At 44.8% G+C, this 15,759-nt stretch overlaps 1 protein-coding gene across 5 annotated transcripts in view; it reads left to right on the top strand.

Moving 5' to 3' along the window:
* The window catches only part of LOC119164657 (RNA-binding protein 5-A), a 99,690-nt gene that overhangs the window by 21,460 nt on the left and 62,471 nt on the right, over nucleotides 1-15,759 (top strand). For all 5 annotated transcript variants that reach the window (XM_075874223.1, XM_037416876.2, XM_075874226.1 and 2 more), the window contains 4 exons: nucleotides 3,785-3,901; nucleotides 4,638-4,698; nucleotides 5,064-5,123; nucleotides 15,314-15,541. In XM_075874223.1, coding sequence (XP_075730338.1) covers nucleotides 3,785-3,901; nucleotides 4,638-4,698; nucleotides 5,064-5,123; nucleotides 15,314-15,541 — 466 coding nt within the window. The remainder of the gene's footprint in view (nucleotides 1-3,784; nucleotides 3,902-4,637; nucleotides 4,699-5,063; nucleotides 5,124-15,313; nucleotides 15,542-15,759) is intronic.

Below are 15,759 nucleotides of genomic sequence, written 5' to 3' on the forward strand. Positions count from 1 at the left end.
ACACTGCAAAACAGCCATGGGTATAACTAACAGATCATTTTAAACAAGTTGCGCAGTAACCTTGCTTGTATGAGCCAATTAGCATGAAAGAGTTTTTATTCACTCTGAGTCGGTTGTCATGGACCTGTTAGCACGGGTCAGTATGAGGCAGTTTACCATGAGCCCATTTCTGTGAATGAGTTGGCATGAACTAGATTTTACCTGGAGTCAACATGAACATGTTAGTATGAACTGGTTTGCTGAAACGGTATGAACCAGTTTGGCAGTTATCAGGAGCCAATCAATTTTTACCAGGAGCCGGTAGGCACACGTTAGTATGAGCCAGTTAGTATGAACCAGTTTATCATGAGTCAGTATGAGTCTGCCATGAGACAATATGAACCTGTTTGCATAAGCCAGTTTACGATGAATCATTCAATATGAGTCTGCCATTAACCACTTAGTGTGAACTACTTTTTTATGAATCAGTACGAGCTTGTTTGCCATCAGCCATTTAGTATGAACCGGTTTGCATGAGCCACTTTACCATGAGTCATTTAATATGAGTCTGCCATTAGCCAGTTAGTATGAAGCAGTTTTTCATGAGTCCATGAGCCAGATAGTATGAACCGGTGTGCATGAGCCAGTTCACTAAACCTGTTGCAGTGCATCATTCTACACCTACTGTGTCTCATTCAGTTAGTACCAGTAAAAGAACTAACCTGTAATTCGTGGCATGATCTAGCTACTGTAGAGAGAGATAAAAGAAAGAAAAATGTTAACCAGTGGCAGACTCCGGTTTGCTACCATCTGCTTAGGAAAGGGGTGTGAAAGAGAAAAAGAGTTGGTAACAGTAGGGAAAAAAAATGTGGTTACTGGAGCACTATCCGAGCTTTATAGGAAGCAACATTGCCCGCAAACAGTCACAGTTTGTCTCCAAGTTCGGTTGCTTGCAGGAACCTCAAAAACGCCCTACGAGCAGCTCGTGATGCAGACCGGGTATGCCAGGGCCCCAGGATTTTGTTCTCTGTCAGGGGGTGGTGGTCCCCTGACACTCTACTGAAGATAACTGATTAACAGATCTTGGTGCGAGGGGGGTTCGGATCAGGCAGCACTTGATTATCAAGCTCCACTCATGGCGAAGTTTATCAACATTTCTGTTGGGAATCTTAGTTGTAGCAGACATCTTCTAGGGGATAAGTATCATTGTAATGAAAATCGCGTCATTCGTAAATGGAGGCCATTGGTACTATGAGGCTTTCTGAGCAGAGGACACTTTTTTCCTACACTCGCACTTGAGGAGACCTGAATATAAAGTCTTGGGTTTCACTAATATACTGAACGCAGAAACTCCTTCAATAGCCAGAATGTGCAAAATTGTTCGATGCAAGTATTTTCGTGAAGTGTACAACTGCGGCAGGTGTTTTTCTTTATTCACCCATTGCAGAATGTGAAACGGTCTTGTGGATAATTTGCGATCAGTTTCTTCAACGCCAACATGTATTCTACAGGGCGGGAAAAAATCCTGGGTGTTTCATTGAAGATGACTGAAGTTTCTTGAAGACTGGAGCCAGTGAAGAGTGACTACATTTTATCTTGTGGTGCGTAGGGTGTGGCAGTGACTGTTATTTATTCATAGTACCTCTGAATAAATATGACATCATTCACTGATTGCACCGGTTTGGTTGTGATGCAACTTACTGGTCTCAGCTACTAAAAAAATTTGTTTTCTTATATTTAAGTGCATTTTAAAGTGTACTGCATAATTATGTCATTGGCATAATAATGGCATGCAAGGCCCCCGAGTTCGTTTAGCAGTACATGCTTTAAGTGCACGAATTTCCTTCGGCAGGAGCAGACTTTCCTGCATCCTTGCACTGAGCTGTATCTGCTTCCTTGCACTGAGCTGTATCAAAGCAGTTTGGTGAATTACATTATGAATTGGACTGAGACTGATCCATATGTCTTCTTCACATTGGTGATGGCCCTTCCTAAGGGTTAAACGGCCATCATGAGGCCATTTATAGCTTTTAACCACTCATGCTTGGATAGTGCATTTTTCAAATATGACGTCATCTCCACTAGCCACAGTCCTCAAGAAAACAGTCTTCTCTGTACAAAGCGTGCGCTATTATGGACTTTTTGTACGAATTGCTGTGCAAGCCTTAGCTGTGCCTAGTCTCATTTGAAGGTCAAATGCTACTGGCCGCATAGTGCGAGAAGAACAAGTTTGCTTGAACACTAGTTCCTGAAGTAGCACATATATCAGATTTTTAATCTCAATGCTTGTACATCTTAAACCCTAATTACTGTTCTGGCAAACATCCTGTTTAATGAGAAGCGTTAGGAATATATACCTTTTTTATAACATATTTTTAGATATGGCTCACTTATCAGATGCAACTTTGTTATAAGGAAGTTTGAGTGTAGTGGATTTATCACAGACCACTTCACGACAAGGCTTTACGGAGAGGCCGACTTGCGTGTGGCCCGGATGAAAACGACATGTTTTCATACGCGTCTCTTTCTGTACTGTAAATGTCTGCCAACTCGTTCAGATTACTGCTTATTGCGCAACGAGCTGTTCCCAAATCCACAATGAGGGATGCCATGTTAGCCGTGATCCGCAGTGGCAACTACAGGAATGCGTTTCTGATGTACCCTCAGCATGGTGTTAGAACACCTCTACAAGGTAAAGATTCTGAGCCAAGTGTGCATTGCATGATTGACCGTAAAAAACAAATGCCCTGTGATGTAGGCATTGACTTGTGCTGTAGTGTGTCTAGTGTGAGGTGTGAAATTGGCCAAATATGGCTGCACTTTGAAAAGTACGCCAGAAATGCATTTCTCGTGGTTGTGGTTTACTAGATATCGAGATGGCATCCATGAGTGACAGCCTCGCTGGCATTGTTTCCTTGCAATGCCGGAGCTGTCTTGTAATGTGCTGGAATCGTTGTTCAGCTTGCTAAGCAACATCCAAGAGCTTTATGTTAGCCACGCCTACTTGCTATGGCCACACCAGCTCATGCCTAACAGTTGCGGTAAGCCAAGTTGCTTTGAGATGCTTACCTTATACTGATGAAACTAATAGCTCTAGGTTGTGATAGACGAGCTCTTGGATTTATGGGTAAAGTGTGGAAGCCAGTGAAATTATGTATCAGGTGATTTCAAATTTTGTTGCCTCTGGCCTTTATTGAAAAAGTAAGTTTGCACTAAGTGTATGAGTAGAAAAGTCAATTCCTTTTTTAATGCCAAAATTTAATTGCATTAGTTTCTTGGTCTCTCAAAGCAACACCTAAGGCTTCAATTTGTTGCTGGTGTGGCAGTATTGTTGAAATGCAGTGCACCTGCATTTTGGCTTGTTAGCAGCCTTAGCGAGGCTTGTCTCACAATAGACGAAACAGGGCAGCATGTGTGAGGCTTGTGCACATGACTTTCAAATACATGCTCGACGAAGGTTGAACAAAACCACGCTTTGATTTTGAGCAATGGCGGACTAGGAAGGCAATGATGGCAGTGCTAGTGTTGCAGAAGGCTTCGATTGCTTGTTGTTGCATGCGGGGAAAACAAAAGAGAATGCTCTCCATAAAAAGAAAACAAAAAATCTGCGTGCTGGACTGATCCAAGACGAGTGAGGCGCCAACCTTTCCTACAAGGGGTCCCCCCTCTGACCGGGTGTTCGGTCCACCGCGGCGGCGGCAGCTACTGTTGGGAGTGAAAATGGATGGATAGACGGGACCGTGTGACCCTTCGTGACCTTTGCCAGCTGACCTTTGGCGGTGTCCCGCTCTGTTCTTCCTTGCAGGGTGTCATTCAGCTGGGTGACATTCGTTGCACTCTGCACTACAGCATCCCCAAGGAAGGCTTTGGCAGCTTGGACCGGGGCGGGATGATGGCCCGCACGGACTGGAACTGCAGCAAGGTCAGACTTAACCATTCAATAAATTGTTCAGTTCAATTAAAAAGTCAGTTCGCACAAGCCTACTGAGGTGCTTACAGACTGTTGTTAGAGCTCTTTGAAATAATTTCTGGCTGTTGAATGCTATGGCATTGAACAGGAAAGTATACATTGAAGCTTTACTGAAAAACAAGTTACATCATTTTACAAATTCCTTTATAGTCAGTTACAGCCTAAGAATAAATGTAAGCTCCGCCACAGTGGGGGCCGTCCCACCCAAGCATAATTTCGATAAATATCCCAGTAATTGCAATCACTTATTTACAAGATGTCAGTCAAGACCTTTTACATATTTCAGGCATACGACTTGGCCGTAGAGGCACGGGTTCAATTCGATAGTTTTCGTTTGAAAAACTTTACTTCTTGGCAAGTTTCATCAAAAATTCTGGCTTCTCTGCTCAGCCAAGTGCAACCTTTTATAAAAAAAAAACGACAAACCTTTAGTTTATAATATGTGTAGTATTTGCATAATCAGCGAAGTGCTTATGGCATGAACGGAAATGGCCAATCATTGCTCTGTTGCACTGGTGAATGACAGGCAGGCGGCAGTACTGGGGACGGAGTGCATATTTATTCTTAGGTTGTAATTGACTAATAGTATTTCCTAAGGTGACAAGGAGCCTCTCTGGAGCTGTGGCAGACTGCTGCTTCTGTGCTGTGCCTGAAAGTGTAATAATGACGTGCTTTTTTCTTTTTTCAGTGTGGGGTGAATAACTTCAGGCGCCGAGACAGCTGCTTCAAATGCAGTGCCAGCAGAGAAGGTGAGTCGTAGTTTGCGGTAGTGGCTGTTAGTATTGCTTGTTAAGACTGAATGATTGGTGCAATCAATTGGTCATAATTAAACATAACTGCATTGTCACAGCAGAAAGATGAGGTACACACACCTCTCAGCTGTGTTGAGATTTGTGCTACGTCATGTAAACCATTCATTATGTTTTGTGTTTCCACATTTGATATATTATGTATAATAATTTTAATTGTAGAACCTGAACGAAATCCTTACACAGTTCTTCAATGCTGTTGACACTGAAAATTGACAACATTGTAGATGAAATATTGACTTGCTTATTTTGCATGATAGCCATTGATCTGTAAGGGCATGTTTACCTTGATATGAATTTTGCAGATGCTGAAGCGTCAGGCACGGGTGACGGCTACGATGAGATCAGCTCTGTGCCCACCAACAGTAAGTGGAGTGCTCATTCAACAGCTCTCTGTTTTGGCAAGCTGTGCTTCAGTAGCTGCTCCAATTACCGTATTTACTCTCATAATCCTCGCACTTTTTTTTACCAGAAAACCGATGCAAAGTTGGGGGGTGCGAGAAGTACACGGAGAAAACTTTCCACGAAAACGCAGAAAGCGAAAAAGAAAACGGAGTGGCCGCAAATCGGGATTCTCACATTAGAAACTTACAGCAAGCTTTAAGAAGTACTAATTAGAACTTACCTCAACAATAAAAGCAGAGGTTCAACACAAGGCAAGATTTATTTGTGACACAAAAAGTGGAAGCAAATAGTCCAGAATTAGAATAACATACGCGAAGCTTGTGGGCATTGCGGGCGTAGCAGTAGCGGTCGGCGCTCAACAGGAGCCCTCAAAAAGTAAGCGTAGGACGTCAGTATTGGGCTGATGGCTATTTGACAGAATCGTCTGCAGTTTCCTTTTGAAGAAATAAAGTTTCCCATCAATCCCAGTTTCGGGCACACAGCAGGCCTAACGCGTCTTGGTGGCTTTCAGCTGCCATCACCAGTAGCAAACACTAAACTCGAAGGCTCCGAAGGGCCTACTGGCGGCCCTGTTGCCGTTGTTTAGCGCATGATCTATCACTTGCAACTTGAAGCAGCTGTGTGGCTTCAGTATCGCCCCATAACGTGCCAAGATTACCGACACAACATACAAAATACGCCGCAAGGCGCACTGGCCACTTCGGCTTGGCTTCGCTTGGATTGAATCTCCGTGCAATAGTACGCTTGATGCTTAAGAGATGGCGTGCGCTATCATCAGTGATGATAGCGCACGCAATGATGGTTGCCCAGAGTGACCTGCTGATAAGAATCACCGAGCTCGAAACTGCGTTGGCGATAGAGCAAGAGGAAACGAGGGCTATGGGAGAAAGGCTGAAGTCCACCGAGGAAGCACTAGCCAAGGTGAACAGAGGAGCGGCCTATGGAGAGAACAGTAGGAAACTGGCAACCAGAACGGCGGAGAAGGAAGAGCAAGCAAGTTTGGAAAAAACAGGTTCAGCAGGTTCAATTGTCGCAAGGCCCAGCTTCAGCGAAGTAGTGGTGGGGCTGGGAGGGGACAAAGCAGCCGGCGTCACAGGTGCAAGTAACCCCCAGGTGCAGGACGCTCCAGCTGAAAAGTCACAGCATGTGATAATCGCCGGGGACTCGAATTTAAATCGACGCACACAAGCCATCAAAGAGAGTGTAAGAGGTGACAAGAGGGATGCAGTAGGGACGTTCCCAGGACGCAAGCTGGAAGCAGTCATGAGGCAAGCGAGCGCAAAACTCAAAACTACAGCTGATAGACGAAACTTCGTGATGATTTCAGGTGGTTTAAACGATGTCTTAAATAAAGATACAGCAGGACTTGCAACCACACTGGCAAAAGGCGTCGATGACATGCGCACCACTTCTCAGCTACAGGTAGTGCATGATACGGGAGGTACCGGTGCGTGATAGCAACCTGCAAAAAGTGGTTGTCAACGCAAACCAAGAGATATGGCGGATGAGTCGAGAGAAAGGCTTTGAGGTGGTGGAAATAAACAGAGAGGTGCATAGGTGGGGTGGTTTTCAACGAGACAGAATTCACTTCGATGGGCGGCTAGGTCATGAGGTGGGTTGGCGACTTGCAGGACGCGCAGTAGCTTTTTTGGGCGGCAAGCGGGCCTTTCGGGGTGCAGGATAGCTAGTAATGAGGAAAACAACGAGGGAGACTCTTTGACATGTGGTATGGACAGATACGATTCCAAAATGGCACTAGTACCCAAGATAGGTAGAGTCCGGGACAGAAATAGACGTAGCCACGAGCGCTGAGCCAATTCAGACATAGGATATATTAACATGCAGGGTGGTAGCAACAGGCTGAAGTGGGAAGAGATAGAACAGCTAAGGGAGGAGAGGCAGATGGTATACGGTTTTGTAGAAACACATCTCAGGGACATGGACCAACCTCCTAACAATCCGGACTACGCGTGGGAATATTGTAATAGAACAGAAGGCAGCAGAAAAAGGGGTGGTATTGGGGCATTCATTCATAAAAGTACAGACTGGCAAAGGGTCCAGCAGGAGTGCAAGGAACATTTATGGCTAAAAGGGAAAGTGGCAGGGCAAATGACACTCCTTGGTTTCGTGTACTTGTGGACGGGAGCAAAGGCCAGAGAGGAAAACCAGGCAATGGTAGAGTGTATATCAAATGACATTCAGGAGTTCGGAAGAGAGTGCAAGATAATTATAACAGGAGATATGAATGCGCACATAGAAGATGTAGATGGGTATACCGACCCGACAGGCAAAATGATGATATGTGTGAAAGGCTTGATTTGATCTTTTGCAACAGTACTGAGAAGTGTGAAGGGCAAATAAAATGGGAGGTAGGAAGGCTGCAGTCGGCAATAGATTATGCACTGATGTCACATAGGATGTATGATAAGCTCAGGGGAATGCACATAGATGAAGGTGGCTCCAGAAGTCTGGGTAGTGGTCACAAATGTATCAAGCTAAGTTTTGGAAGAGCAGTGAAAGTGGGAAGGAGACAAGATGAGTAACTACAGGAAAATTTTTATTCAGAAAGGCAAATTGAAATAACCACTAAACAAATTGAGAAAGTAATCACTCAGGATAATAATAAAACAGTGTGGACATACACAAATCTAATTAGACTGTTTGAGCTAGAGCTTGCCAAGGAACGTCACAAGTCATCCCGGAAAAGAAGACACAAACCCAAAAGTTGGTGGGATGAAGAAGTTAAGAGAGCCATAGCAAAACGTCGGGAAGCCTCTAGGGAACACAGACATGCTAAGCAGCGGGGTGAATGGACAAATGATGTTGAAAGAAAATGGGAAATCTTTCTAAGCTGTAGAAGGGATGCATCTCTTTTGATCAATGAAAAGATTAGAAGAAAGGGAGCTCAGTGGCTGGCAGAAGTACATAAAAACGATAGAAAGGCATGTGTGAATTTTTTGAACCATCAAAACTCGCTAAGAAATGAGACGAGCCTAGAGCAGTGATTTACAACTACAGCGCAAGGTGCTAGGCTAAAAGGGGACGAAGCTATTGAATATATAAGAACAAGGGTGACAAAAAATTTCAACAAAGAAGTAGTTTGAGCACCATAATAGACAAGGATGAATCAAGTGGCGCAATGGCTCCATTTTCACAACAAGAGTGAGAAAGGGCTGAGAAAAGGGTTCCTAGTAGTACATCAACAGGCCCAGATGGCATTCCAATTATGCTACAAAAGACATTGGGTCCGAAGTCTAAGCAGGCTTTGAGAGAGGCAGTGAGCAAAATAATAATCAATGGTGAAGTTCCCGATGGATGAAAACTTAGCAGGATGAGCATGATCTATAAAGGAAAGGGGGACAAAGCTGACATAAACTACCGTCTTATAACAGTGACATCAGTGGTATACAGGCTGGCGATGCAGATTATAAAGGAAAGACTGCAGGCATGGATAGAGGATGGGGTGCTGGGGGAACTGCAGAATGGGTTTCGGAAACACGGGAGGTTGGAAAACAATCTGTTCTCACTGACGCAGTGCATCGAAATAGTAGAAAATGAACACAGGTCCCTGTGGCTAGCATTTTTGGATATCAAGGGAGCGTACGACAGCGTGGTTCAAGAGGAATTGGAGGAAATACTGGACACACTAGGCGTGGAAGATGTAGTCACTAATCTTTTAAAGGATATCTATAAAGGTAACAAGGTAATTATAAAGTGGGAAAAACAGGTATCCAAGCCTGCACAGGTGAAATGGGGGGCTTAGGCAGGGGTGTCCACTGTCACCCTTATTATTCATGATGTACCTACAAGGATTAGAGGCCAAATTAGAGGGAAGTGGACTGGGCTTCAACCTGTCTTTTGTCAAACAAGGAAAACTCATTGAACAGGCACTACCAGCATTGATGTACGCAGATGATATAGTGCTAATGGCCGACAACAAGGAAGATTTGCAGAGATTGGTGGACATCTGCGGTAATGAGGGAGATAGGTTAGATTTCAGATTCAGTAAGGAAAAATCGGCGGTCATGATTTTTATTGACAATGAAGGTAGTGAGCTTAGAATACAGGAGGTCACGCTAGAGATACCAGATAAATACAAACATCTGGGCGTATGGATAAGCAATGGGGCCGTGTATCTAAGGGAATACGAAATATACGTGTCGACTAAAGGTAACAGGAATGCAGCGGTAATAAAAAAACAGGGCACTGTGGATTTACAATAGGTATGATGTTGTGAGAGGAATATGGAAAAGGGGTCATGGTTCCTGGCTTGACGTTTGGCAATGCGGGCTTGTGCATGAGATCAGAAGTTCAAGCAAGATTAGAAATTAAGCAACGTGGAATAGGTAGGCTTGCTTTAGGAGCTCACGGGAATACACCAAATCAGGGAGTATAAGGTCATATGGGATGGACATCATTTGAGGGCAGGGAAGCTAGCAGCAAGATAAAATTTGAGAAGCGATTGAGAGAAATGGGGGAGGAGCATTGGGCTAGGAAGGTATTCAGCTACTTGTACATGAAGAATGTCGATACAAAATGGCGGAAGCGAACCAGAAAATTGACTGGTAAATACTTGGAAAACAGTAGGGGGCCAAACCAAAAAGAATTATCGGTTAAGAAAAAGGTGAAGGAAACTGAGACTGATATGTGGAGAATTGGCATGATTAAGAAGTCTACACTAGAAATCTAACAAACTTTTAAGCAGGAAATTGCCAAGGAAAGGATCTATGATAATACTCGGGGTAGTTCTCTACTGTTCGAGGCCAGGACGGGAGTACTGCGAACCAAGTCATATCGGGCCAAATACGAAGGGGTAGACACGGTATGCAGTGCGTGTGGAGAGGAAGAAGAAACTGCCGAACACTTGATAATGTTCTGTAATGGGCTTCACCCTATAGTTCAGGATGATGGCGCAGAGTTTTTCAAAGCACTGATGTTTAGGGACAGTGAGGGCAAAATAAACTTTAAGGGGGTAGAATTAACTAGAAGGAGGTTATCTGATTGGTGGCTAAAGTCAAGGCACGAGTGAAAATTAAAGCCTTCACTGCAAAGTACGAATCCCCAACCTCACTATTTAAGGAAAAAAAAAATCTAGTTTTTGGTTCATTAAGTATTACGGCTTGGTGGCGCTAGCCACCGCCCGATCGAAATGGTACAGCCATATCTATCCATCCATCCAGTGGTTGGAACGAGCAGACTACATTATTGCGGCAGTTTTCGGAGGTGCGATAATTACTCGAGGAAAAAAAACTATCGTATTTTTCTTGGGCGATGGGGGGGGGGGGGGGGTGCGAGAATTGTGCGAGTGCGAGGATTACGCGAGTAAATACGGTAAAAAAGTGCATCTTCATATCTTGGCCATGGCGTTTTGCACCTCAGCAGGGATGAAATGCAGGAACACCTGCGCTCATGAGTCAAGCTGTACTGTAGAGAAAACCAGGTTGCCAGAGTCAAATAAAAGTCCTCCTTTGTGGCTTGCTTCATAATTCGGCTGTGGTTTTCGTATGAAAAACACCAGTAGTTAAAAACACTGAGCACTGCTGCTGTTATGCTTTTAGCATCATGGCAACATTCTGGGGCATGAAGAGTGCTCGTTTTACAAACGGCTTGCACTGAGGTCATTGAATTCACCATATTGAAGGGCCACATTGGTGATATTCTCAGTTTTCTTTGTGTTGATGACACCGAACTTTGTGAATATTTGCCAGGAAATTAAAATTGCATCGTTAAATTAGGAACTTCATAAAATTGTGGTTTTGTTAGATGGAAGTTCAGCTGTATACTCATTATGAGCAGCTGAGTTATTCATTGAGTTATGTGGGCGTGTAAACAGACGATTTCATATCACAGATAATTGTTAGTTAAACGTGGATGTAACGAAATTGACAAATTCTCGGAAAAACTTGTTATAAAGAGGATTTTGTTATATGCAAGCTCGGTATGAAAATTCGGAAAATAAACGCACAAATTAAACAAAAGGGGAACTGAAGGCAGAGCTAATTAAAACACTTATTTAGCGGTAAAAATCTGCGTTATTGTTGCTATAGCAATTATATGAAAACGTTCGGCAGGCTTTTACCGTCACTGCCATGTTCTGTAACAAGTCCCCATTGATAACATGTCCCTGCGCATCGTAACTTTTACGAGTGGGTAAAAGCGCACTAGCGCTGCTGAAGCAGAGATCAGTTGAGCCGGCCCATTTCTATCACCTGGAGGGAGCATACGATAACATTCCCCCACGTCTTAGAACTGTCAACGAATGCTCAAACAGAACGGAACACCCGTCTTGAACAAGCACGAAAAAACGTCAGGCCTGTGTAGAAAACGTAGCACTGTCACAGCGAAAGCTAGAAAAGCAGTCTTTTTGAGAGCCTTCTTTAAACACTCGTTGGGTAACTGCTGCAATCAAACTTGCTTGATGCCCACTACGGCATTAATAATAAAAATTTTAAGGTAGTAGGCCGGCATTCGCTATGCTATTCTTCGTCATTCTTTTGAGAAGCTTGGTATCCGCTAAACAATTACTAGGAATTTTGTGGCTGACGACGATGAGCAATTATGCCTGAAGTGGGCATGCACCACAGTTAATAGCTGAACAAAAACAAGCTTTTGTGATGGGTTGGAGCATTGCACGACCTACTCGTTATGCTATTCGCATTGTGTGACGACTGCTTGCTCTTGCGTTGTTTTAAAACGCTTTATAGGTCATGTTAACGCTATTGCTATGCCAACATCAAGCCTGCCTAAGGCAAGTTTGCCGACAAGTCCCAAGCACCGGCGTGGCTCAGTAGTAGAATAGGGGGCTGGCACCCAGCGGACCTGGGTTTGAGTCCCACTGTGTCATTGGTACTAGGTTTTTTTGCTTTCACGTGATGTGGTTACGGACACCAACGGCGGCGGACAATTACGGTGCTGCACGAGACCCGAGCTGTAAAAATGCTGGAGGGGTGCGGTCGCTCGAGTAGCAACGGTGAACTTTGATTTTAAAGCCGCGATTGCTAGCGCGCGTGCTATTTGGGCAAGTATCAGTTCGCTTTCAATGGGAAGAGACTTTGTAAAAAAAGCGCTTCTCAGTGGAGCGGTCGTATTTGCTCACACTAGCGTTTTGTAGGAGTTCCACAATATCGGATCCAAAACAGTTGCCTGCCAGCCTTATTTCAAATATCATTACAAGTTGTTGCTATCGCATTCATCGCACTGCATTCAACGCGCCATTGTGTTGTTGCCAAAGCTAATTACAACGGCGGCAATTCTGTGAACTCATGGCGTGACGCAAGATAAAGGCGTGTGATGAGTTAACCTCCGAAGATCCGTCGTCACAGTGGTCTCAGAGAGTTTCCATCAGCGCCTAATCTGACATCCCGTCGGTAAGGACGACATGGTGGACTGCATTAAAAAAAAAAAAAAAAGCCCAATGTCGTAGTGGGCCACACCGTGAACGCGCAGTGAAACCGTGCACGTGCGCACAGCATTGAAAATGAAGAGCTAACAACATGCATACCGCGTAAAACTACATGTTCGGTAAAGCACTCCCTAATATACAGCGCGGCTCCACATATGTGCCGCTGACTGAAAGCGTGGCGCTGCCAATGCAAAAGTTTTTTTTTTTTTTTTTTTTTGTTGAACGAAGGGCGACTGCGGCGGCAAGAACGGTGACAACGCCGGCTCATGGGGCACAGGCCTGCCTCGCGCACCTCCGCGCGCAATAACGATCGCTCGCTTATGCCTGGGAGTTTCCAAGGCCATGAGCGTGCAGTCTCTGCCGTCGCCACAGCTTTTTGAAGGCGGGGCACCTGCGGGAGATGCATGCTCATGCCAAAATCATAAAATCGGAGGCTAAATTCCTAGATTGACCGTGGGGAAAATTCGTTATATTGAGGATGTCTCCCGCTGTTACTTTGTTACATAGATGTTGCAAATACATCTGCTCCTATGGAGTTAAAAGGGACACTAAAGTCAAACAACAATTTACATCTGAAACAATTTACATCTAAAAAGACAATATTATCAACAACAGTGCCCTACTTACCGAGAAATTAAAGTAAATGCACAGGAGCACAAGCACCGCAGTAGGACACTTTAAAAATGATCCCGACGACATCAGACGGACTACCTACAATTAATCACTAGTAATCGATCTAACTTCACTAACTAAAGGATGTTCCTTGTATTAAGAGACGCAATAAAATGCTGCTTGTTCGTTTCTGTTTGATTAATGGAAACAAGAATCGCCAGAAGTTACTGCGTGGAATGGTGCGAGTGGTTCAAAAATTCGATTTTCGCGTGGTTACACAGGCCAGGTGGTGTCATCTAGCGAGGCGTAGTTCAAACAAAAGCGTCTACGATCTGGAAGCCAATGTCGGAAAATTGATTAATGGCCGTTGTTGCTGCTGTGGCTTCTGCTGCTTTCAGTCAGCTGCTACTAGCGCAGTAAAGCCGGGGAACGTTGTGCATGGCAACAGGCACGTGAGACGGACCGGTTGGTCCGCTTCTTGACGTGGGTAGTTTGAAGTGCGCTAACTTGATGCGGAGCACTAAAACGTGATTTTATTTTAAAGTAGTCCCTTTCTTCACACAAAAGTAACACCACGAGGTTTCTGGACCACCATTTCAACAATCAACGTTGACTTAATAGTTGACTTTAGTATCCCTTTAAGGCAGGGATTAGAAAAATATTGTTTTAATTGAGGAATTCGTTATAAAGAATTTTGTTAAAGGGACTTGAACTATATAAGTTCTTTGTAACCATAAATCCTGTATGCGGTCTGAGCTGTACTGTGAAACCCTGTTAATACGTAGGTAGCTGCCAGGTACGGCGGCATAATTACGCACTAAACATACTATGCATTAACCACCAGCTACAAATTTGCATCTCCTGTCATGTGCTGTCGTCGCCAACGAAGGCATAAATTAATTGCAGCAGGAAATAAAGCCTAAAGTGCCCACTGCGAAGCCATTTCTTTTCTTTTTGCCAAAGTGCAGGAAAGATTCTGTCTCCCTCACAAAACCATCCGATAGCACGTGGTGGCTAAGCCAAGAAGCATTTCGCAATTTGTGTGGGGTCCGAGATACGCAGCATGGCACAGTGACAGAACGGACATAATCGGCTGTCCGGGATACAGTTTCGTTACACAGTTGTTCGGCGTAAGCAAAAACAGACGCAGTTTATGCGGTACGGTCACAAAAGGCCAAATCGTTTACTGCATGACGTTGCATGCATTGCTCTGCGCACTCTGCACACACCGTGACTGTCAATCTAGTTGCTGTAGAATACACCCATTCCGCTTCAGGCCATATGCACAGATGGGGTGAGTAGTCTCGTGGATTAACGCAGCGTCGACGAGCTTTCTGCAAGTGATGCGCTCTTCGTGATGCTCTAGAAGTCCTGGCAGCAGAAGGAGGTGCGTTTGGGCTGTCGCTGAATAAAAATGTGCAGTATGGCTACAACAGTGCTACACTTGCTGTACCGTGCGTGTGTTGGCACAATGCAACCAGGTTTTTAGGTGCTCGTGAGCCGCAACGCTAAAATTTGCTACCGCGAGCTGTTTCCATTTCTGTAAAGTGGTGCGCGGTTGAGCCTTGTCTTGCACAATGAAGAGGCAGCGATAGGTGGCCCAGCGCACTCAGATAGTCGCTTGCTAAAAACGTGCATTATGCAGTAAATGTGGCGCTACGCAACACGTGTGCCTGACCAGATAGCCGGGATGCTTACTTTGATAGGGCTTTTCATGGGCAATAAGTCATACTGGCGTGTTTGTCGGTGGCCGCCACCTTGCCTTCGTTTTTTTTTTTCTTGATTACCTGCATATTCATCGCTGCAGTCACACGAACGTCTGAATAACCGATCGGCTGATATCCTCACTTATCAACAGGACGGAAAACCGTTTGCAGCACATTGTGGCGTCTGCAAGTTTATGCGCGCAGTACAATTTTCTTGCGCAAAATTTTATTGTGGTACTCAGTTAGGTACGTACCAACAAGCAGTCCGCAAATGCATCAGTCTTTATCAGACTCGGTCAGGGATTTGTGGCAACTATGTTTTCATCGTTAGTACTCCTAAAGTGGGTATGGACTTACGAGGTTTGACTACATGGTTGCTGGTGTAATTCTGAAATGCAGATCGATCTGGAATTGATTTTGTCTGTTGCAGCTCTTCTTCTGCGGAACCTGGATGTACTTACGACAGAGGAGCGCGTCCTGGCTGTGCTAGGCCAGACGACCAACGTCCCTATTAAGAGCCTCAAAGTGGCGCGTGACGCCGCCACAGGTGTGTCACGTGGCTTCTGCTATGTCGAGCTGCACACCGTCGCAGAGGCTGCGCAGCTGGACGATCTGTTGCTCAACCTGGGTGGCCAGTTCTACATTGACGGTCGACAGGGTGAGTGATCCGTGTGCGTTTTTACGTGTCGCTTACTGTGAGCGCTAACCTAGCTTGCTTGAAAGACTTTGTAGGAGCTGCTCTTTTGCCTTAGTGCCTGGTGTGGCGTGCACGATCAGCTACATTCAGAGGAAACCCCTCGTTCAGTCGCATTTTCAGCATCCATGTCGCTTCAATGTTTACATTCAGTGCGCATATGCTGCTCTTTTAAGGAACCC

Source organism: Rhipicephalus microplus, chromosome 9 (assembly GCF_043290135.1).
Source record: "Rhipicephalus microplus isolate Deutch F79 chromosome 9, USDA_Rmic, whole genome shotgun sequence".
Lineage (NCBI taxonomy): Eukaryota > Metazoa > Arthropoda > Arachnida > Ixodida > Ixodidae > Rhipicephalus > Rhipicephalus microplus.